This window comes from Lepus europaeus, chromosome 9 (genome assembly GCF_033115175.1).
Source record: "Lepus europaeus isolate LE1 chromosome 9, mLepTim1.pri, whole genome shotgun sequence".
Lineage (NCBI taxonomy): Eukaryota > Metazoa > Chordata > Mammalia > Lagomorpha > Leporidae > Lepus > Lepus europaeus.
The window spans coordinates 68434414-68459254 of record NC_084835.1 but is presented as its reverse complement, the minus strand read 5'-3'; the positions used below and the strand labels follow the sequence as shown (position 1 = coordinate 68459254).

The window sequence follows — 24841 nt, the reverse complement described above, 5'->3', positions numbered from 1 at the left end:
GGTTCTAGTCCCAGTCAGGGCGTTGGATTCTGTCCCAGTTGCTCCTCTTCCAGTCCAGCTCTCTACTGTGGCCCGGGAAGGCAGTGGAGGATGGCCCAAGTGCTTGGGCCCTGCATCCACATGGGAGACCAGGAGAAGCACCTGGCTCCTGGCTTTGGATATGTGCAGAACCGGCCATAGCGGCCATTTGGAGGGTGAACCAACGGAAGGAAGACCTTTCTCTCTGTCTCTCTCTCTCTCTCCTCTCTCTCACTGTCTAACTCTGCCTGTCCAAAAAAAAAAAAAAAAAAGATGAGGCTGACACATGGGGACTGGTTAAACAAACATTAAGAAGCTATCATCAAAAAGATAACAAGTATTGGCAAGGAGATGGAGAAATTAAAACCTTCATACACTGCTATGGAAAACAGTCTAGCAGTTCTCCCAAAAGTTAAGCAGCGAGTACCCATTCGATCCTGCAGTCCTCCTCTGAGGCACAGATCCAAGAGAACTGAAAACACAGGTCTATCCGAAAACCTGTACATGAATGCTGATTACAGTGGTATCTCTAACGGCAGTACGGGGGCCATGTAAACACGCATCAAGTAGTGAGTGGACAGGTAACAGCCAGCAGTTTATCCATACCGTGGAACACTACTCAACAATGAAAGGAAACAGTGCTGACACATGCCATGACATGGAAAAACCCTGAAATCACTAAGCTAAGTGACAGATGCCAGCCACAACAGACCATGTGCTGGACGACCCTGTTCATATACAATGTCTACAGAAGGTACATTTACAGAGTCAGAGGCAGATTAATGCTTGCCAAGGGCTGGGGGCTCGGGGGACATAAAAACGGGTGATTGTTAATGGATATGGAACTTCTTTTTGGGGTGATGAAAATGTTCTGAAATTAACAGTAATGATGGTTACAAAATCTATAAACATATCAAAGACACTGAATTGCATACTTCCAATGAACGATTTGTATGATACATGGAATAAAAGATGCAGTTGAATCCCCCAGGCTCCCACAATGCTTAGGCGACTGTTCCTCCCTGGAAGTTAAAGCAGAAGGTTCCTTATCTAGTGGACCCCACTAAGAGGGGAGATTAAGGGAACTATGGTGACATGTGGGGAAAAGTGACCAGATCCTGCTCCTCTTCTGCTACTCAGCCACACAATTCCCTCCAGGATAGAGACTGGAGGATTCCTCTCCGGGGATGTGACTCGCTAAGAGAAAAATAAATGAATGGTTCTCATTCTAGGATGTTCCCAGTGGAAGAGCCCAAACAGATCAGCTTCGACTGACAGAGTTCAGAAAACAGTCTGTTCAAAAACAGACATTCTGAATGACCCTTATAAAGACCTTCTCTTAAATATGAAAAGACAGCCCAGGGTCATTGGACTGACAGCCCTGAATCCAAAACGTCAAGGGTGAATAGAAACCAAAGTCATTTGGAGGTAATAAACATGCAGGGAGATAAAAATGTCCACAAAAAATCATACCGTTACTATATTTTCCAAGACAGGAGATAACGGATGCATAAAATAAAAGCAGGAAACTGTAAAAAGGCAATCATCAGAAAAAAATTAGAAACTCTTAAAAATTAGAAATATGACTACCAAAATAAAATTTCAGTGAAAAGGTTGGATAATAGTGTCAAAATATTCCAGAAAGTAGAAAAAATGCAAATAATAGAAAATAGCAAAGATAAGGGGAAAAAAGCAGAGAATCCTTTTAGGAAATCCAATTTCCAATGGCAGGTGTTTCAGGGAGAAGAACAGAAGGAGGGAAGCATGGAAGAGTGGCAGAGTCACAGGTCCCTGTACTGGAGGACCTGAGTCTCTGAGTGCAAGGGCTCATGGCTGCCCAGCAAAGACAGAGTCCTGAGAGCCACACCAGGGCAAAGTGCCATAAATTTCAGCACAGTGGGGACAAAAAGAAAATCCTAAAAGCTCTCAGGAAAAAAAACCCAAGTTACTTATAACAAAAACAAAACAAAAAACAGCTTTACATTTCTGGAAGCTAAAAGAAAATAGAGCAGTGCTTTCAAAATTCTAAGGAAACATTATTTCCAATAGAAAAATTTCTCAATTCAGTGAACCGGAAACCTAAAGACCCTTTCAGATCTATGGGATTCCCAGGGTGTACCTGGCACTCACACTGGTCTTGGGATGTTACTGGAGAATGCATTACACTAAAAAAACAAATCCAGTGTGTGTAGTGCACCTGTGTGGGAGTTATACATGGGACCCTAACCCCAACGCTGCATCAGAAGGATGCAGGAAAAGATTTCTTCAAGGTAAAATGGACAGAATACCTACAGTGTCTGAGCATGCTGTGGTGAGATGTGGGAAAGTGGAAGACACACTGAGGATGAGTTACGATACACACATTAAGTGCACACACACACATTCACACACTACATATAGACAGAGATAAAATGAGAGAATTATTAACTCGGAGGAAACAAAAGTTAGGCAAGAAAGAAATATGATTCAGGAAGCCCTGAATGTTGATCTAACCAGGATAATAAAACTACAAGCATACTTCAAAAAGTTCATGGAAGATAGAATGAAAAGATAATTTATTTTGGTGCAAAATTTTTTTTGAAATTTGTACTTTTGCATAATATGTATTTTTCACAAATGCATTGACAAGTCCTCATATGCATGGGTTTCAAAATTTTTTGTACCAAAATAAACGTAACCTTGAGTTCTATTTTTGAAGTGTTCTTATGTGTTGGGAGGATGCAGGGGAACAAGAGGTGTTCCACGAGGGCCGTCAGATGGAGACAGAAGGTAGAAGAGAACAAAATCTCTGTCTGCTATAAAGAGAAGTCCATTATACAGTGCCTAAGACCAAAAATTAATAATAGTAAGCAAGAGCATCAAAAGAATGTCACTTGGAGATATGCAGGTTTCCATAGATGGTGGGCATAAAGGGTCACCAACAATTCTTTCCTGTTCTCTGCATGCGAGTCCCCTTCCTTCCCTTGAATCTGGGTGGCCTGGTGACTTGCTCTGGTCATGGACTGTGGTGGATAAGGCAGGGGTGACTGGGGGCCCAGGCCTCAGAGGCCTTTCAGCTTCTGTTTTCATGATCTTGGCAGCCAGCAGCCCTGTGAAAAGTCCAACCACCCTGCTGGAGCAGAGGCCACCTGGAGATAGAGACAGCCTGGAGGACTGGAGACTGCAGGGAAAGACAGAGACTCCCAATCCTCAAGCCATTCCAGCCACCCCTGGGGACTCTTCAGACCCTCCAGGGAGCCAGCTGGGCCACCCAGGAAGCAGAGCTACACTGTCCCAGTCCAGCCTGGTCCAGATTACAGAACAAACAAACAGCTACTGTTTTAAACTACAGGATTTGCTGTTATGCATGGGGGGGGGGGGGGGGAATGCCAAAAGAAAATGCTGTCAAAATCACCAAGAGGTTGTCTTGGGAATGGAAAATGATGAGACGAAGGTGGCCTGAGCAGAAAACTGTTTTTCATAATAAATCTATAATACCACTCGACTCTCTATGTACAGTTCTAACTCTGATCAGAATTAAAAGTAAAGTGAATCTTAGATTTTTTATCTCACTTGTTATTCATGAATTGTTTCCATATATAATTTGATTCACATAATATTTTACTTAAAATATCTGTAATTTTGCTTATGAAAAGATGCTCTTTAATTTCATGTCCTGGTTCAGTTGCAAAATTGACATAATCTGCCTTCACAAAAGAAATTTAAAAAATGTTCTCTGGGGCCAGAGCTGTGGCGTAGCAGGAAAGCTGCCGCCTGCAGTGCTGGCATCCCATGTGGGTGCCAGTTCAAGTCCCAGTTGCTCCTCTTCCGATCCAGCTCTCTGCTATGGCCTGGGAAAGCAGTGGAGGATGGCCCAAGTCCTTGGGCCCTGTATCCATGTGGGAAGACCTGGAGGAAGCTCCTGGCTCCTGGCTTCAGATTGGCACAGCTCCAGCCACTGCGGCCAACTGGGGAGTGAACCAGTGGATGGAAGACCTCTCTCTCTCTGTCTCGCCTTCTCTCTCTGTGTAACTCTGACTTTAAAATAGATAAATAAAGGGCTGTTGCTGCAGTGCAGCAGGTTAACGCCCTGGCCTGAAGCACTGGCATCCCATATGGGTGCCAGTTCGAGACTCAGCTGCTCCACTTCCAATCCAGCTCTCTGCTATGGTCTTGGAAAGCAGTGGAAGATGGTCCAAGTCCTTAGGCTCCTGCACCTGCGTGGGAGATTTAGAAGAAGCTCCTGGCTCCTGGCTTTGGATCAGCACAGCTCCGGCTGTTGCGGCCAACTGGGGAGCAAACCATCGGATGGAAGACCTCTCTCTCTGTGTAACTCCTTCAAATAAATAAATAAATCTTTAATAAATAAATAAATCTTTAAAAAAAAGTAAAGTGAAGCAAGCAATAGAAGAGAATATGAGTGGAAGATAAAAGTCAGGGAGACAATAGAAAAGCCAGAAGAAAATGTACCAAAGAGCCATAGGGTACCGTTCAACCTGAAACAACAGAATAAATGTTTGCAGGTGAAGCCCTAAATACCTAGCACAAAGTGGGTTCCCAACAAAGGCCAAACTGCCCAACACAGCAAGCTCCTTCATTTAGGAGCCAGGCTGATGGAAAGGAGACAGGGCTCTCCCTTCCAAGCAGGCTCAGAGAGGCTATCTACACCTAAGTATCCTCCAGCCACTCCTTTACATCTGAATGCATTCCCAGCCTTTGCAAACTGGTCACTGTGTTCAGAATAAAACAGTGTGGCTCCATCAGTTTCTAAACTATGAAGCTGCTACTAAACCAGCTGGTGAACAGCTTCCACTCTGTACTTTCCTGCCAGGAGTGCCCCCTGTGTCCCCACCACCATTCCTACCCTCTATAGCAGGCCCCTGCTCCTGCACCCCTGGGGCCAAAGGCTCCGTGACATGTGGACTCCATGTCTTCAGTGACTGTCCACTGGGCAGTGTTTCACGAGGGAACTGAGTTATCACTAGTGCGTCAACCAAAATGCTGAATATTTGGGATCCCTTTGATGCTGGGATACTCTGGGAGACTTCTTTGCTATTGCCGGAGGCTAGTTGAGCCAATGGCAAAGCTGGGCTTTGGAATTAAAATACCTGAGCTTGAGGACTGGCTCCATCTTGCCCTGGCAACATAAGTTCATGTCTGTCTCTCAGTCCCCTACAGAATGATTTCCCTTGCACACATTTTTGAGAAGGAAATATGAACTGATAACTAGAAAACACTGAACACACACAGCTACTTAATAAATATGACCTTTCTTTGAACTAAGAAGGCTTTCAGGTCCAAAAGAAATACCCAGGACTTGAATATAGGGCATAGCTTTAGGTTTGATCAGGGACTACTTTAATCATCTCATTTCAAAAAACATAAATTTGGGGCCAGTGTTGTGGCACTGCTTATGATTCCAGCATCCCATATAAGCACCAGTTCCAGTCCTGGCCGCTCCACTTCTGATCCAGCTCCTGATGCACCTGGCCATGGATGGAACATCTCTCTCGCTCTGTCTCCCTCTCTCTGTAACTCTGCCCTTTAAATAAATAAAACACAGACACACACAGCTCCAGTCTGAAAAATATTTGAAGGAGGGAACAGCAGGAAAGATGGATTAGCAAAATAATAATACATAGGGTGAGTTCAATTTGGGCTTTGCAAATTGTCACTAAAGAATCTACTTGATAGTGAAGATTTATCTTCATGTATTTTGGGCTATAAAAACTGAAGGAAGACATTCATTCATCTTGATTTTACCCGTAAAAGCAGTATTAGTAACAGTAATCTCCTCTTCATCCATGCCTTCACTTTTCCATGTTAGTTACCCACAGTTAACTGCAGTCTGAAAATATTAGATGGAAAATTCCAGAATTAACAATCCATAAGCTTTAAATTGTGCACTGCTATGAATAACATGATAAATGGAATGGCACAGCACTCTCTCAAACCAGGGGCATGAGTCATTCCTTTGTTTCAGCGTACCCATGCTATATACACTGTCACGTGGTAGCCATCTAAGCATATCAAGTAGGGGGTATCAACAGTGTGTGTATGTTCAAGTAACCCTAACACCACAGCAGAGTGTCTATGTCATTCACCTCACTGCACCTCATCCGATAGGCATTTAAGCATCGCAAGAAAGTGAGAACAGTACAGTAAGATACTGTGAGAGACAGAGAACATTTCCATAACTGATTCAGCATACTGCTAAAAATTAGTCTATTTTATTATCTTGTTAATCTCTTATTGTGCTCTCAGGTATGTATATATAGAAAAAATATGGTATATGTAAGGGTTCAGTACTATCTGAGACTTATAGCATCTACCAGGGATCATGGAATGTATCTCCCAGGGATAAGGTTACATTAGCCATGATTTTATAGCTTCACAAATGCAAATATCTTATGTGCCTCCTTGAATAGTTTCCTTTTCCGTTGCTGGCATTTCTGAATTATGATTAAGTATTCTGCAAATGAATGAGCTCAATGTAATGTAATGAAATATCCAAGGTTCAAGTTTTCTTAAGAAATTTTTTAACAAAAATAATTTTAGTTATTTGAAAGGCAGAGTTACAGAGAAAGAGAGGGAGAGAAATCTTCTATCCACTGTTCACCCCCCAAATGTCCCCAATGGCCAGCACTGGGCCAGGAGCCAGGAGCCAGGTCTCCTGCATGGGTGCAGTGGTCCAAACACTAGGCCATCTTCCATTGCTTTCCCAGGTGCACTGGCAAGGAGCTGGGTCAGAAATGCAACAGCCAGGATTCAAGCCATCTCCCATATGGGATGCCAGCATTGCAAGCGGCAGCTTCACCATAGCACAGGCCCCATTTTTGAGGTCATTAGGTTTACTTTCCTTTCAATTGCTCCAGGTCTTCCCTCCCATCCTACCTAAAAAGGCTGAAGGAATTTGTAGCAATTTAAATTTTGTACATTACTCAAGTGTTACAGGAGATTTAGAGCTGCTTTCTACATGTCATGTTTTGCAACAATAGTATCACTTTGTGATTCAAGAGTATAGTTGTGCTTTTGTTTTGTTCATTTGTGAGACAGAGAAAGTGAGAGTGAGCCAGAGAGAGAGAAAGAGAAACACACACAGACATCCCATCTGCATCTACTCCACAAATGCCCACGGAGACCAGGAGGACCCAAAGTTGGGAGTCAGGGAACTCCCTGGTGAGAGGCAGGAACTCTATTACTTGAGCCCTGACTTGCCTCCGAGAGTCTGCATTGGCAGGAAACCAGGGTCAGGAGACAGAAGTGGGCAATGAACCCAGGCACTCTATATGAGATGCAGGTGTTCTAACCTGTGGCTTAACTCCTAGGTTAAACGTCTATCTCCACTTATTTAAGTCAAAATTACAGACATAAAATGATTTAATTCCTGGCATACCTTGTAATTCTGATGTTTATAAACAGTGAACACCTGCTTTTAGGATGAAGAGAGATAAAGTATCTTGTTCCTTCCTTTATAGTCCAGCATAATTAAGGATAATTTTATTACTTTATTTAAAAAAATTATTTATTTATTTGAAAGGCAAGGGGTGGGGGACAGAGAGAGTGTGAGCAAGTAAGTGCTTCCATCTGCTGGTTCACTCCCCAAACAGCCACTATAGCCAGGTCTGGGCCAACCCAGAGCTAGGATCCAGGAACTCCTTCTGGGTCTTCCACATGGGTAGCAGGGGCCCATGCACTGGAGCCATCATCCTCTGCCTCTCAGGATGCATTAGCAGAGGGCTGAACTGAAGTGGAGGAACAGGGACTTAACTCAGTGTGCCCACAGGGATGTGGGTGTGGCAAGCAACAGTTTTTAACCTACTGTGCCATAATCCCAGCCCCCTTGGTTACTCCATAGAATGTTAGTCACCAAGTTCAACAACCTAAAAATTAAGCAGCAAATACTTCAGTGAAAACTTGGCATCTTGGGTTGGCACTGTGGTGTTGCAGGCTACATGGGTACCACTTTGAGTCTTGGCTGAGCCACTTCCAATCCAACTCCTTGCTAATGCTCCTGGAAAAGCAGCAGAAGATGGCTCAAGTGCTTGGGCCCCTGCACCCACATGGAACATCCAGAGGAAGTTCTTCAGTCTGGCCCAGCCCCAGCCATTGTGGCCATTTGGGGACTGAACCAGCAAATGGAAGATCGATTGATTGATATCTCTCTCTCTCTCTCTGACTCCTCTTGTGTGTAACTCTGTCTTTCAAATAAATAAACCTTTAAAAACAACAACAACAACAACAAAAAACCTTGGCATCCACATCCACCTTTCCTGGATGACTGAGGCAATGATGGTCTCCTTTCTTCAGAGGAGAGTGCTCCTGCAGTCAAGTTAATCACAAGAGAGTAAGGTGGAAGATGCGAATCCTTGTCTCGCATTTTACAAGGGCCCTGGAAGAGCTTCAAATACATGGGCGAGAAAAGTCAATGCCATTTATTTCTCTGGAAGCCCAAAAAAAAGAGTGGTCTCTACTTTTTAAATATATATTTTGAAATCACTTAACTTCATATTTGATTATGTAAACAATTATGCCAAAGCAATATAATTATCTATTATAAATTGACTGTATAGTAATTAATCACAAATGATGGACCCAAATGGAGTTTAAGAAACAAAGTTTGGGAAAACTCTGAATTTGGTCTCCCCCCCATGGAATTATCACCCTGGGAGGTTTCATGGTGCCCCTTCTGCACCCTTCCACTCTTTTGAAACATTTTTTCTCCATGACACTTACCATATTAGGATAATGGAATCTAAAGTACGAAATGTAATTCAAGATAATGAATAGCTCAGATCTCTCTTCCAAATGAAAACATCCCTGCCTTCAGGAAGGGCACCTGACTCTGAAGAAGGACACTTTCCACCTTCCACCCGGGACCCAGAGGTTTATGCCTAAGTCTTAACTTACCCACCAGCCTGCAAGCTCCTTGTGGACAGAAGCGGTATTCCATTCATTTTATTTGCTGTTTCTACGCTGCTTTGCAGAAGAAAGTACATTCTAAATATTTGTTTAAAGAATAAATAGGGGCTGGCGCTGTGGCATAGTGGACTAAGCCTCCACCTGTAGTGCCAGCGTCCTATATGGGCACCAGTTCGAGTCCTGGCTCTTCTTGTAATCCAGCTCTCTGCTATGCCTGGAAAAGCAGAGGAAGATGGCCCCAGTCCTTGGGCCTCTGCACCCACGTGGCAGACCTGGAAGAAGCTCCTGGCTCCTGGCTTCAGATGGGCCTGGCTACGGCTGCTGTGGCCATTTTGGGGGTGAATCAGTGGATGGAAGACCTCTCTCTGTCTCTCCCTCTCTTTGTAACTCCGCCTCTCAAACAAATAAAATCCAAATAAAATAAAAAGAGAGAGGATAAATGAAAGTTAGGACTTAGTGGCCCGATTATAAAGAAAAGTTAAACTAGACATAGAAATACGACAGTTTTATGGAAAACTAACCCTGCTAATAGGTATCACATGCTGTTAGAACATGTATATAAAAATACATACACAAATACACATGTGCTCTAATGCTTACATAGAGACAAGCTTGTTTAATATAACAATTCCTTGATGTCATATTGTTCCTAGGTAAAACTGAACATCAGATTTGAGAAACAGCCCAGTAAGGAGTGGGTGCTGTGGCACAGTGGCTTAAGTCTCTGCTTGCGAGGCTGGCATCCCAGTCAGAGCACCTGTTCAAGTTCTGCATGCTCCACTTCAGATCCCAATCCCGGATGATGAACCCGAGAAAGAAGTACCACCCACATGGGAGACCTGGGGAATTCCTGGCCCCTGGCTTCAGGGCCTCTGGCCCTGGTTGTTGTAGCCACTTGGGGAGTGAACCAGCAGAAGAAAGATCCCTCCCTCTCATTCACTCTGCCTTTCAAGTAAATACACCTAAAAAAAAAAAAAAAAAAAAAAGCCCTTGGCCCACAGCTGTGGCACAGCAGGTTAATGCCCTGGCCTGAAGCACCGGCATACCAAGTGGGTGCCAGTTCGAGACCCGGCTGCTCTTCTGAAAAATCCAGCTCTCTGCTATGGCCTGGGAAAGCAGTAGAAGATGGCCCAAGTCCTTGGGCCCCTGCACCCGCTGGGAGACCAGGAAGAAGCACCTGGCTCCTGGCTTCGGATCAGCACAGCTCCGGCTGTTGCAGCCAGATGGAAGACCTCTCTCTCTCTCTCTCTGCCCCTCCTCTCTCTGTGTAACTCTGACTTTCGAATAAATAAATAAATCTTTAAAAAAAAAAAAGTCCCTTTAAAAATATCACATCATCGTCAGGAGGGCATGTGAACAACAGTGCTTCTAGGTAGACTAAATATATTTACATACATGTATCAGTTTTCTTTTTCTTTTTTTAAATTTATTTGACAGGTAGAGTTATAGACAGTGAGAGAGAGAGACAGAGAAAGGTCTTCCCTCCATTGGTTCACTCCCCAAATGGCCGCCACGGCCGGCGCTGCGCTGATCCAAAGCCAGGAGCCAGGTGCTTCTTCCTGGTCTCTCATGCGGGTGCAGGGCCCAAGTCCTTGGGCCATCCTCCACTGCCTTCCTGGGCCATAGCAGAGAGCTGGACTGGAAGAGGAGCAACTGGGATCAGAACCCGGCGCCCATATGGGATCCCGGCGCTGCTGGCGGAGGATTAATTAAGTGAGCCACGGTGCCGGCCCCCTGTATCAATTTTCTAACATCATAGCAAAGAGGACAATCACATATACAACTTCAAACTCCACTATAAACATGACCCCAGCATTTTGGGGAGAGCTGATTTACTACCCTCACAATGACAGTGACAGGAGTGACAGCATCTGGAGAGCCACCAATACTAACATTGTTCCCACAGAACACTCACTCCTGTCCCTGGGGTCAGTTTTAACACATTTATATAATTTGAAGATTACTTTAATTACAAGGCTGAAATTTTACCTTCATGGTCTAACTATACATCTTGACCAAATTAACACAAATAGTTCATAAACAGCAATTAAATTACTGCCTGGAGGAAGCATGGGGTTCTAATAACAGAGTGTAAGGGTACCTCAACAAGTTCATGGAAAATGTAGTTAAAGTATAAGTCTATTTTGGTGCAAAAAAAATTCTGAAATGCATGCATACAAGGGGTTTTCAAAATGTTCATGGAAAACATGTATTATATAAAAATTATGCATGGATTTCAATTTTTTGTTCTATTTGAAAGGCAGAGAGAGAGAAAGCACTCCCATCTTCTGGCTCACTGCCCAGATACCTAGAGAGCTTGGGCTGAAGAGGGCAGAGGCAGGTGCCAGTGCGCAATCCAGGTCTCCCATGTGGGCGGCAGGACTTTAAGCACTGAGACACCACCGCCACCTCCCAGGGTCTGCAACAACAAGAAGCTGGAGTCAGGAGCCAGGAGAGGGCACAAAACCCGGATGTTCTGATTTGGGATCTTCAACTACTAGGTAAATGCTCATCTCTCAAATTTGTTTTGCACCAAAATTTATTTTACTTTTTAAAAAAAAAATTTTTTTTTTATTTATTTGAAAGAATTACAAAAAGAGAGATGGAGAGACAAAGAGGGAGAGAGAGATCTTCCATCTTCTGATTCACACCCCAAATGGCCACAACAGCCAGGGCTGGGCCAGGCTGAAGCCAGGAGCTTTATCCATGTCTCCCACATGGGTGCAGGGACCTAAGTACTTAGGTCATCTTCTGATGCTTTTCCAGGCTCATTAGCAGGGAGCTAGATTGGAAGTGGAGCAGCCAGTATTTGAACTGGGGCCCACATGGGATACCAGCATTGCAGGTGGCGGCTTTACTGGCTACACCACAGCATTGGCCCTAGCTTTATCTTTTCATTTCATTTTCCCATAAACTTTTTGATATGTACTATCTTACAATAACTAAAATGTCTGAAGTTCTTATGTGCTAGACACCATTCTAAACAACTGACCCATGCTAACCTAGCTAAGCCTCAAAGCAGCCCTATCAGGAAGATAACACAAGCACTCCCACATTAGGCAGATAATGAAAGCGAAGCCCCTGTCAGTCACCAGGCTCCCTGGCGTCACAGACCACACTCCCCCAGCACACAGAAACAATCAGGTCCAACTCTTGGGTTCATAAAGCAGAATTCTGGTTTATGAGACAGCTAGATTTTAAAGCATCTATCACCTACTTGAAAGTTGGACTATTTTACCTTGGGATAATAAATTGCTTTATAAACACCAGTTAGTTTCCTAACTTGTTTATGTCATAAGAAAATGACTAAGACTTCATAGATAATGACAAGTTAGTTTTTCCACACAGGATGTCAAACGCCCAACCTCTTCAGATAGTAAATACAACATACTTCACATAATACTGAGATCTATTACCAAGCCATTCAAGACACTTAAAAAGCAGTCGTGTTTAATACATCCAACAAGTTTTATTTAATTTTTAATCTTCTCCCACACTGAAAAAAACATTCCTTTTAAGCTTTTATTGATGTGTTTTTATTTATCTAAAAGGCAAAGAGAGACAGAGACAGAAAGAGATCTTCTTTCCACTGATTTACTCCCCAAATGCCTGCAACAACTTCAGCTGAGCCAGGCCAAGGCCAGGGGCCTAGATCTCACTCCGTATCTCACAGTAGGTGGCATGGACTGAATTTCTCGAGCCATCACCTGCTGTCTCCCAAGATGCAAATAAACAGTAAGCTGGAATCCCCATTGGATCCAAGCCTCTCTAACACTCTGATCTTGGATGTTAGCATCATAAGCGGCATCTTAGCCACCATGCCAAAGCAAATATGTATGATAAACTCAGGGATCCAAAGAGCTCCTAGGGGGCAAGTGTTTGGCCTAGAGGTAAAGTCACTGGTTAGGACACTCATGTCCCACAGCAGAGTACCCAGGTTCAAGTCCCTGTTCCAGCTTCCTGCTGACATGGACCCTGGAGGCAGCAGGTAATGGTTCAAGTGATTGGTCCCTGCCGTCCTCGAGGGAGACCCAAATTGAATTCCTGGCTGCAGCTTTGGCCGAGCCCAGTTCCAGACATTATGGGCATTTTTGGAGAAAACCAGAAGACAGAGCCCTACCCATTTTTTTCTACCACTCAAATTAAAAAAAAAAAAAAAAAAAAAAAAAAAAGAGACAGCATTCCTAGGGTCTCCTTGGAATTTTAATCTTGGATTACTAATGTCTGTGTGCAATGGCTTTCACTGCTTTATAATTACAAAACAAACAGGACCTTTTCAAGGTACAGTATTGGTTTTGGTTCTTCAAGTGTCACTCATTTAAACAGAAATCAAATCATTGTTGATTGAAAAGTTACTGCCATTGCTCAAGCTTCGGATGGTGTGGTATGATTAGAAAATATTGGGCCAGCTTTGTGGAGTGTAATGCTGGGATACCATATGCGCACCAGTTCATGTCCCAGCTGCTCCACTTTTGAGCCAGCTCCCTGCTAATGGCCTGGGAAAAACAGCAAAGGATGGCTCAAGTGTTTGGGCCCCGGCAGCCCAAGTGGGAGACCCAGAAAAAGCTCCTGGCTTTGGCCTGGCCAAGCTGCAGGCCCAGTAGCTACAGCATCCAGGGGATGAAACAGCAGATGGAAGATCTCTCTCGCCCTCTCTCTCTGTTAATTCTTTCAAAATAAATAAATAAATAAATATTAAAAAATAACTGTTGCCAACAGTAAAAAAATGAAATTATTTTTCCATAGGGAATATTGATACCTGCTAGTTCATCATTTAAAGTATTTACTTACTCTTATTTTTACTGATTACTTACTGGTAGTTAGTCTGCTCTTGAAAACGGTACTTTGGACAATGTTTTGCTGTCTCATGGCAAATCTGTCAGCAAGACTTGTGCAGGAGCTGATGGTGTCAGAGGACCATCCACATTCAGCTGCCAGAAGCAAAACCTCCCAGAAGATAAACTACAGGGAGGAGCAGCTCTGGAATCTGCTTTATCTTTGCAGGAACTTCAGTCAGAACTGTCTCCTCCAGTGGCTGGCTGAAGAGGACATCAATTCTTCAGACCTTGAATGCTAGGTTGTTAAGTTTCGAGTCCAGAGGGTATAGGGCCTTATCTACCGTGCTCATCCCAGGATCTGGCAGAGTAGGGCACCCAGTAGAACTTGACCAAGAGACGTTGGCTGAATGAATGAATGAATGACTGGGGAAGCCCAGGCTATAGAGATGTAACATGTAGATTCTGGAATCAGTCTGAGTTTGAATACAGATTCCCCCACCGATTAGCTGGGTGCCTTTAAACAATTTGTAAATTACAGAGAACAATAACGCTTGGCCTGGCAGGTACTCAGTTAATGCTAGCTATTATTAAGAGAAACAATAGTAAGTGTGGATATTGGGGCAGGTGTTGTGACACAGGGGTTAAGCTGCTGCCTGTGACACCAGCACCATACATCAGAGTGTTGGTTGGAGTCCTAGCTGTTCTGTTTCACATCCAGCTCTCTGCTATGGCCTGGGAAGGCAGCAGAAGGTGGCCCAAGTGCTTGGGCCCCTGTTAGCCATGCGAGAGACCTAGAAGCAGCTCTTGGCCCCTGACTTCAGGAGCCCTGTTATGAGCATTTGGGGAGTAAACGAAAAATGATCTCTCTCTCTGTCATTCTGCCTTTCAAATAAGTAAATAAATACTTTAAAAGTAGTAAATGTAAATATTAAGCAGCCTATCAATAAAACCTGAGAAGTTGCTTATAAGCTCAAACCACAGTAAAGATCAAACTCAGCCTTGGCATTTATCTTCAAGAGGACCTTGCTCCCTACCCCTAGCCACAGGCAGGTCTCTTCAAGTGGAAAGAGGCTGCACCTTCAGTGACACATGCTGCCTGGCAGGAAGGCTCGGCTCTGTTCCGGCTCTGGGCTTCCTTTCCGGGAACCCCACCTCGTTCCCACTAGGGAGATACGTGGCAGACTTGCCTTCCTGAGAGACTATCCACATGCTGGGTTTACCCAAGGTAAAGCATACTTCTTCTATCACAAAATGTAAATGTCTATTTTCCCATTTGAAAGTTAATACTCCAAGGGCCATTTAACGTACTTTGGCAGCAACTGCATCAGCTGTTTTGAAATAGTATTTTAATGAGAATAAGGATTTATTAGGAAAATCAGACACCCAGTTATGACACGGCTTGAAAGCTAGCATCTGCTTAGCTTCTCCTAGTCTCACCATCAGCAGCAGATGAGCCACAAGGTAAAGGGTCAGGGGAGGCATGGGAACGATCTTGGGAATTGTATGAGACACAGAGAAGATCTACACTTAGCAGTAAGTAAACCTCAGATTAAGAATGTCAAGCATCCCCAAACTAATGAAAAGCCTAAAGTATAATTGCATCGCAAATGTGCCTTGCAGAGGAAGGACAGTTCCCATCCTCAATCAGGGAAGGGAAAGAGGTCTCATCTTGTTTTCACTTCCCTTTAGAAAACATGCTTCTTTCAGTGTTAAATGCCGTCCCCCTAACATGCTTGTTTGCTTATCCTCATCAAGGACAAAAAAAAAAAAAATTCAGAGACACTTGGGAAAGCAAGGAGACTGTGAGTCTTGAAAAACACGAGGGTGGGCGATGTACACTGCTGACTAGTGCATTTTAAAAGTGTTATTGCAAACAGTATTTCAGAAATGTTTATATACAAAAGCACAAAAATAAGCAGCTGAACACTATGTTTCAATGGCACCAACCTCCTTTCTGTGTTAAATTAGAACAGTGGTTTGGATCCCTGTGGTCCCTAGTGGTGGTGGTTGTTTGCAGCCGTTTCTTAGGCAACAAGCGCTGCAGCACTGAAGTTCAGTAACATCCCCAACTTTCGGGACCAGGAATGTGGTTTAGTAATGGCACACCTAACTCTAGAGGAGTCAGATTCCTTCCTAAAGAATGTGAACGTTTATCTGAAAACCCCGAGATTTATGCGTGTGGCACGGCTAATTGAAAATGAAATTGGAAATAAAATTAAAACAAACTTCGTGTTTTAACTAGCTTGGAAGGTTTCAAGTATTGCAGCAATGGGGCAAGTCATTTTCTTCTGGAAAATATATAATGATGTCATTATTTTGGTACTTGTGACTCTAGGGATGCAGGGATGAGAATAGAGACAGATGTTTGCAGCATGCAACAGATAGGTGGCGCTGTAGCTCACTGTAGATCCAGGACCACGCTCCCCCAAAACTGGATCATCACAAAGGCCGTGTACAAGGTAAGGTATCAACATCAGAATTAGAAAGTCAAACAGGTACCCTGCAAAGCCACCTGACTCACACAGGACTTAAGTTTGTTTTGGAAAATTAACTTCTACAGTGTCCACTGGTTTTATTTTTGGCTTAAGAAGTTTTTGAGTTAATGAACTTGAACCTAGGTATTCAAGGAGAACTGGCTCCAGGACATTACTCCTTTCCCCGACATGAATCCCCAAATCCACAGGTGTCCAAATGTTATAAGTCACAAAGTATCTGCACATTACATATCCACATCCTCCTATGCACTTTACTATTAATTAATTAATTTTAGAGGCAGAGAGTACCAAGATGGGGGACAGAAAGCTCTCTGTTTATTCCCCAAATGCTCACAACAGCCAGGGCTGGTCCATGACTGGAGCCAGGATCAAGATCCAGGTCTCCGGGTCCGGTTCTGTGGTATAGCGGATAAAGCCGCTATCTGCAGTGCCAGCATTGCATATAGACACCGGTTCAAGACCTGGCTGCTCCTCTTCCAATCCAGCTCTCTGCTATGGCCTGGGAAAGCAGTGGAGGATAACCCAGGACCTTGGGCCCCTGCACCAGCTTGGGAGACTTGGAAGAAGCTCCTGGCTTCAGATCAGCGCAGTTCTAGCCATTGCAGCTAATTGGGGAGTGAACCAGCGAGTGGAAGACACCTCTCTCTCTTTCTCTCTCTCTGCCTCTCCTCTGTGTAACTCTTTCAAATAAATAAATCTTTATGCCTACAGTGCTGGCATCCCATAAGGGTGCTGATTCGAGATCCAGCTGCTCCACTTCCCATTCAGCTCCCTGCTTATGGCCTGTGAAAGGAATAGAAGATGTCCTAAGTGCTTGGGTCCCTGCACCCACTTGGGAGACCCAAAGAAGCTCCTGGCTTCGGATCGGCACAGCTCCAGCCATTTCGGCCAACTAGGGAGTGAACCAGTAGATGGAAGACCTCTCTCTCCCCCTCCCCCTCTCCCTCCCTCTCTCTCCCCCTCTCTCTGTGTAACTCTGACTTTCAAATAAATAAATAAATAAATCTTAAAAAAAAAAAAAAAGATCCAGGTCTCCAACATGTCCCTATTTATTGAGCCGCTACTCTGGCCTCCCAGGATTTTCTGGAGTCAGGGTACCTGGGTACTTCGATGTGAGACACAGTTATTTCAAATCCTAACCTAAACACCAATCCCCTCCCATACACTTTAAATTCTCTCTAGAGCACTTATAATACCTAATACAATGTAAATGCTATGTAAATAGGTGTTATAGTGTGTTGTTTAGGGAATAATGACAAGAAAAAAAAGACTATGTATTCTGTACAGATGCAATTCTTCCTTCAGTATTTTTCATCCATGCAATCTGAAGACAGAGAGAACCAACTGACCCTGACTTTAAACATTTTCAAGGCTTGCCATTGCCTTCTCTATTATTTGGGAAAGTCAAATTCTCAAGAAATGCTGCTGGGTCTGGCACTGTGGCGTAGCAGGTAAAGCTGCCACCTGCTGTGCTGGCATCTCATATGGGTGCCAGTTTGAGTCCCGGCTGCTCCTCTTCCCATCCAGCTCTCTGCTATGGCCTGGGAAAGCAGTAGAAGATGGCTCAAGTCCTTGGGCCCCTGCACCCGCATAGGAGACCCAGAAGAAGCTCCTGGCTCCTGGTGGCCAATTGGGGAGTGAACCAGCAGATGGAAGACCTCTCTCTCTCTCTCTCTCTCTCTCTCTCTCTCTGCCTCTCCTCTGTATAACTCTTTCAAATAAATAAATCTTTAAAAAAAAAATGCTTCCTGTCTGAAGCCCAGTGAGTTAACAACTCTGTGACATAATCAGGAACCCAGAGAAAACCATGAGTTGGTGACCTATGGCAAATGGTGAAAATAATTCCGCTTGGTAAAGGTTGCTTTCCTTCTTGTCCAGCAAGGCACCTGTGCTGAGGCTCAGAATTCTTGGGTTCCATGGCCTGGCTCCGCCCTCCTGGGCCGACTGCGATTTCCTTAGTTGCCTGAGATGAACTCTTGTATTCTACACCAGAGGTCCCGCTGTCCTAGGGCCTTCCTTGCACCACTGGGAACCGGGCAAAGTCTGTGTGCAGATGCCCACCGCATCCTCCTACCTGCCGGCTCCTACTTCTCCTAGACATGGTTTCTACGTCTAACATGGGAGATGGGGTGGCATCTAGCTTAGCGGTTATGACACTGTAAGTAAGGACACCCATGTCCCACATCAGACTACCCGGCTTGGAGTCCCAGCTCCAGCTCCTGATTCCAGCTTCCTGCCAACACGGACTCTGGGAGGCCACAGTGATGGCTCAAGTAATAACTGGGTTCCTGCCACCCACAGGGGAGGCCTGGATTGAGTTCCTGGCCTGGGCCTCCCAGCCATCATCGACACTCGGGGAATGAACCAGAGCATGGGAAGTCTTTCTCTTTGTTTCACAAACATATACAAGATAATTTTTTTCAGTGTGGGGGTTAAGATAGCCAATCATAGGGCCATTGAGAGGATCAACCTTAGAGCACGTGGAGAGGATACAGCACAGGGACTGGCACTTAATGGATACTGAATACTTATTACTGCACCTTCCCTTTCTCACCTCATCAGTCACACAAAGGGGTGCAAACAGTTGGTAAGCCAATCTCTCACAGAATCTTTGCATTTTCAAAAAGGCCTTCAGAGCACAGGGGATGCACCAGTCCCCCAGCCTCCTCCAACAAGGGCAGAAGGTGGGTGGGGCTTTTAGGCAGTGACCAGACAACAAAGGTTAAGCCAGGGGCCATCTCCGGGTAATCTGCAAGCTGGTCCCAAAGGCAGCATAAATCTCACCAGGAATTCATTTTAGGACTTTTAGGTGTGTGGTTTTTTTTTTTCATTATAGATTTGAATTAATGTAAAAAGTATCCAGGGTACAATAACAGCCATTGCCCCTAACCAAAAGCATTTTTTAAAGGTTTAAAGCTTTAGGAACCCACGTGGGAGCTGAAATAGTAGGTGGCTGATCCTTGCAAGAGTTCAAAAACTATTGGCCTTAAAGACGCCAAGAAGACCCACCAGGCAGGCACTGAGCCCCAGGAGTAACTTCAGCCCAGGGAAACCCTCCCTTCTGGGAGCGCCTTTTCATCAAAGTTAGCTAAGGAATGTGCACTGCTCCTGACAGGTAAACGCGAGGAGACACGGGGGTGGAGAGGGAAGGCACACACCCCGCTGCTCTTGGGAATTCTCTGGGCAGAAGCGGCGTCGTGCCTTGCACTGCCCTTTTCACCTGCGGTCAGTCCCTTTCCTCCCCCGGGTCTCCCCTGGTGGAAACCGAACGCCTTCGGGAGGAGACAAATCGGCGGAACGTGGTCGCTCTGGGGCGCTCAGCGCGCGCAGCCTCTAGGAGAAACGCTACAGAGTCCAAAGTTACTTTCCGAGCGCGCGGGGCTCCCGGGCGCCTCCCGGGAACAGCGAGGCTGCCAGGTCAAAACGATCGCACCGCGAGGCATCCCGCACGCAATCCCGGGGCCACGGAGAGCCTGAAACGTGTTATCCCAGCACACAACCCGGGTCTTGTGTAAACACCACGCAGGCCCCGCCAAGCGACTCCCTTTGATGCCTCCGCTGTCATTATTTATCTCCCGTATAAATCAGGGTTCTGCCGACAAGCGCCCGTGCATCCACTAAACAGAGGCCGCCCCGCTAAGCCCCTCTCCTGGTGATTCTTTCCCAAGGTAGATAACAAATGACCCCTCCATAAACCGGGCTGCGGGGGACATCGCCCCCGGGGGCCGAGGAACGGGACGGTGCGTGTCGCCCGCTCAGCAGCCGCGGGCACGCAGAGCAGTTATTTTCCAGGCGGTGGATCTGATGGGAGAAGGATGCCAAATGCGCTTCCCGAGCCAGCTGAACTCCGCGGGCACCTAATCACTGCCAGATGTGCGGAGCGCGCACCGAGACCATCCCGGGTCCAGGAGAAAACACCCGGCCGGCCGCACGGCGACTGCAGGGACGGGGACGGGGCCACGGGGGGAGGAGGGAGGACCCGGGCGAGGCTGGCGAGCGCCGCAGAGCGGAAAACCCACTGAGAGGCGTGAAGATGCCGCCACTCTCCTCCGCATGTTTTTTCAATTAAAAAGTTGGAAACCGGAATCCGTAAACAACGACTTCGGGCTTCCAACTACTTTGCAACGCCGGGACAGGGAGGGGATACTTGCGCGCCTCAACAGCCCCCCACTCCACCCCCGGCCCAGGACTTCCAGGTCTGCGGCGGTGCCCAGCGCGCGAGTCGGGGGAGCGCCCCCCGTGTCCGCGCCCGGGCTGCCGGGGCTCCCCGGCCCCCGCCGCGCGGGGAGAAGTTCGCGCAAGCTGCACCTCGCTGCCCTCCCGCGCGCCCCGTAGTCCGCCCCGCCGGCCCCGCCGACGCCCTACCTTTCATGGTGACCGAGGGGACGCACCGCCAGCCAGGGAGCTTCGCGCCGCGCCGCCGAGGAAGTAGCCCTGAGCGGCCGCTCACTGCACGCCCATGGCAGCCGCGCCGAGCGCCCGCCGTCTACGCTCCAGCCCTCACTGCCGCTGTCGCCGCCGCCGCTGGCCCGCGCTGCCTGCGCTCCGCTCTCTGTGCCGCGGGGCCGCCGCGCGCGCTGCTCACCCCGGCGGGAGGCGCCGCGCCCGCCAGCGCCCCTCCCCCTGGCCCGGCCGGGGCGCGCGGGCGGCCGCGCCCACGCCCCTCTCGCGCCCTCCCGCGCCCGCCCCGCCCTCGGCCCGCGCACGCCCCTGCCCGGGACTCCCTCGCCTCTGCTCTGCCTGCGCGCTCGCCCTCGCTCCCCACCCCAGAGCTCTTTTCCCCCTTTGGACCAGGCTTGGCACCAAATCCGGAGGAAGGCACGACCTGGGGGTCCTCTCGGCGTGCGCGAAGGGCACCGCTGCCGGGGCTGTCCCTAGACCCAGATTAGGCGTGGAGTTGAGGAGCAACGGCGCACGGGGATACGGCGGGCTCAGGTCGCCCCTTCTCCGAAAGGCTACCAGGCAGGGGAAGTTAGACAACGTCCTCGGGCTCCGGGTTGCCAAGTGCAGGCGTCTGGGAACGCGAATGACACACGGTCACCCAGGGGAGAGCTTGCGTCGCAGAATCCGAAGTCACCGTGAGACATCCCCACCCCCCCCCACCCCCCCCCCCTTGCAGAACTCGGATCAACATTCAACTTTTGGACCTTCCAGGAAAAAAAAAAAAAAAACCCACACGTTTCCCCCTTGTCTGGAAAAATTACCCTTCCGCCCGCCGTCCCTGAAGCGGTCAGGTTGTCTCCTGTGTAATTAGCGAAAGGACGCCGGGCTGCTGGGGAGCTCGCGAAGTGCCTTTCATTGTCGCCCGTCACTGCCCTCCTGTCTACTTAGTTAAGAAAGGCCGTGTTTACTTTGCCGTCTAGTTGGGTTTACTGCTTTAAAACATAAACTAGGTGGTGAGTGGCTTCGTGGGCACGGAGCCGCAGGTTACCTCCCCAAAGTACTGGCTCAGCGGAAGGAACAATTCTGGCGGTGGTTGCAAGCCTCAGGGTTTGCCCTGCTGAGGACGTGGTAGCCCCGTGTAGCCAACCCATTCATTCATCCTAAGTATGGGATTCTCTGTTCCATGAAAAGGCAGTGCCGAAACTGCAAAACGGTTTCATAGACTATCCATTCCGGAAGTTTTCTGAATGGTTAAGGAGAAATTTGAAACTTGGGCATGACTAGCAAAGAAAAAGACAGAAACTAGCACTTTTTTTTTTTTTTTTTTTTTGGTTGTTGTTCATCTCAAGATGTTAATGAAACTTACAGGGTCCCTGGAGGTGTGTTCAGATCTCACTCAGGTATCAAGGCAAGTGAGGATGCCTGAATTCAGCCCAAGAAATGGACTTAACCCAGAGTTACTAACCAATGTTGTGTTGGAGTGAGTCCCTTGCCTTTTTCGTTCCAGCGTTTCTCCAGCTGTAAAGTGGAGGGAATCTTTTCTCCAATTTCAACCTCTGAATTTTTAAAAATAATCATTGTTGAACTCTAAATTAGGAGTATGATCCCAAAAGCACAGGCAACACAAGAAAAAAAAATAGATAAATCTACTTCATCACAGTCAAGTTTTTTGTACTTTGTAGGGATGAAGGGAAATTTCCACTGTGTCCCCTGAAGTTGCACTGGAATGAATTTGGACAAAGGCGGATTAAATAGGGGAAAAAGCATACAAATGTATGAACATCCAGGAGGGAGAAACCACAGAAGTGTAATTAATGCGCTAGTCCAACATGACTCAGATGTTTATGTAGCCCTTTTCCTACGAGGGAGGGGGAAATGAAGAAGGTAGACAAGTTTTAGGGGAATAAACAGTAAATGGCGCTTAGTGGAACTCGGTAGACAGAGTGGCCTATAATAAAGTCCACTGGGCCTGCAGAACAAACAATGGGTTGCAAATGCTTCTACATGGAGGACTCGAAGACTGAAGCTTTTGGTCACCTGCAGATCATCAGCTGTTGATCAGAGTTCTAGCAGGAATTAAGAATTGTGCTGGGACTAAGGGGGGGGGAGATTGAAAGGAGGAGGATGGTACAATTGAGGAGGGCTGAGTGGGACAGCTGAGGATGCTTTGAACTCCTTAGGGGATGGGCTCCGGGCCTCCAGCTTGCATTCAAGCTTCCCCACACCCACAACCAGCAGCCAGGCCCTGCAGTCTCACTGCATTTATAGATTCTGCAGGAGGCATCTTCATCCCAACTTCCTGCTGGTATTTCCTTTTGCTGATATAAAAGCTCCATCACCCTTGAGCACTCTCCCTTCCCTCACCCTTACATCCTCACCTGCTTCTACCTTCCAAATGCATTTCAAGCTTCTCCACCACTGTAGCCCATCCAGACTATGGCAGTGACCTTCTAAGTGACATCTGCATGTGCAGTGTGGCTTGTTCTCCACTCCAAGCCCCAACATATAGCAGCCAGAGCAGCCCTGAAGGCCAGGTGAGAGATAGGAGACAAATGAACCGAACTCTGCCTCTTTCCCAGCTGAGAGAGTCCGCAGACTATGATCCACAGAGGAACCCAGGGAGAACCCAAGTCTTGTTCCCACCTGGGTAGCTTCGTGCCTCACCTTCCACCTCCAAAACCACTCTCCCGGCCGGCGCCGTGGCTTAACAGGCTAATCCTCCACCTTGTGGCGCTGGCACACCGGGTTCTAGTCCCGGTCGGGGCGCCGGATTCTATCCCGGTTGCCCCTCTTCCAGGCCAGCTCTCTGCTGTGGCCCGGGAAGGCAGTGGAGGATGGCCTAAGTCCTTGGGCCCTGCACCCGCATGGGAGACCAGGAGAAGCACCTGGCTCCTGGCTTCGGATCAGCGCGATGCGCTGGCCGCGGCCGCCATTGGAGGGTGAACCAACGGCAAAAGGAAGACCTTTCTCTTTGTCTTTCTCTCTCTCTCTATCCACTCTGCCTGTCAACACTCTCCTTTCTCTATCATGGCAGGATATCCACGGTTGCCTTCAAAATTCATCACCACATCCAGAGCCTCCCTTCACTCAACAAGCATGAGTTCCATGATTACTAAATCCTAGGCACTGTGCTTCATACTACAGAGAATGCAGTTTCTCCATACAGAAGTCTGTAGTGTGGTTAGATAAGGCATTCTAGAAAGGATCTACAGCAGAAAATGGAATGTGGGGAGAGGGCACGAGGCCTGGCAGTTAAGACTCAGCTTGTGATGCCTGTGTCCCGTAGGCATTTGATAGGCAGCCCCAGCTTCTGCTCCCAGCTTCCTGCTAACGTAGACCATGGGAGGCAGCAGTGATGACTCAAGCGAGCCATCCTTCCCTCCAGATTGAGTTACCAGCTAGACTTCAGCTTTAGCCACTGTTGGAAGCTGTTGCGGGTATTTGGGGAGGAGCCAACAGGTGGGAGTTTGTTCTCTCTCTCTCTCTCTCTCTTTCTCTCATAAATTTTTTGAAAATGGAAAGTGGCAGGCATCATGTTCCAAAAGAGACACAGCTAAAGGAGGGAAAGCAGATGATGACTCTGACTGAGGCAACTTAGAAAGCTTCCTCAAGACTGGGCCCTGAACGATGGTTCGGATCTGAATGAACATGGGAAATGCATGCTGTCCCTGCCAACCAGGGGGTTGAGAAATGGGGTCTGGAATCCTTATATCAGAATTACCTGAGAGTGTTTTTATAAAGTACAGATGCCTGGGCTTTGCCTCAGGCATCCAAAACAGAACTTACAGGCAGATGCCCTGTTCTGCTGCTTCATGTCACTCCCTAATGAGTTCCATGCTCAATTAACTTGGAGAATCAACCCATGGCCTGGATGGTCCTTAAGAGAAAGACTCCTGGGAACTGGCATTGTGGTGTATTAGATAAAGCTACCACCTAAGATGCTAGCATCCCATATGGGCACCTGTTCAAGTCCTGGCTGTTCCACTTCCAATTTACCTCCCTGCTAGTGGCCTGGGAAAAGCAGCAGAAGATGGCCCAAGTATTTGGGCCCTTGCCACCCACATGGAAGACCTGGATAAAGTTCCTAGTCCTGGCTTCTGCCTAACAAGCGTTGCCCATTGTGGCCATCTGGGAAGTGAACCAGAGGATCAAAGATATCTCTCTCTCCCTCTGTGTGTGTGGGGTGGGTGTGGGTGTGTCTCCTTTCTCTTTGTAACCCTTGCTTTCAAATAAATAAATAAATCTTAAAAAAAAAAAAAAAAAAAA

The 24841-nt window shown here is 46.9% G+C and overlaps 1 protein-coding gene across 1 annotated transcript in view; it reads right to left on the bottom strand.

Annotated features, from left to right (window-relative positions):
- The window catches only part of COLEC12 (collectin subfamily member 12), a 201716-nt gene extending 181049 nt beyond the window's left edge, over positions 1-20667 (bottom strand). The window contains exon 1 of the mRNA XM_062201437.1: positions 20558-20667. Coding sequence (XP_062057421.1) covers positions 20558-20564 — 7 coding nt within the window. The 5' untranslated portion in view covers positions 20565-20667. The remainder of the gene's footprint in view (positions 1-20557) is intronic.
- Positions 20668-24841: the final 4174 nt, after the last annotated feature.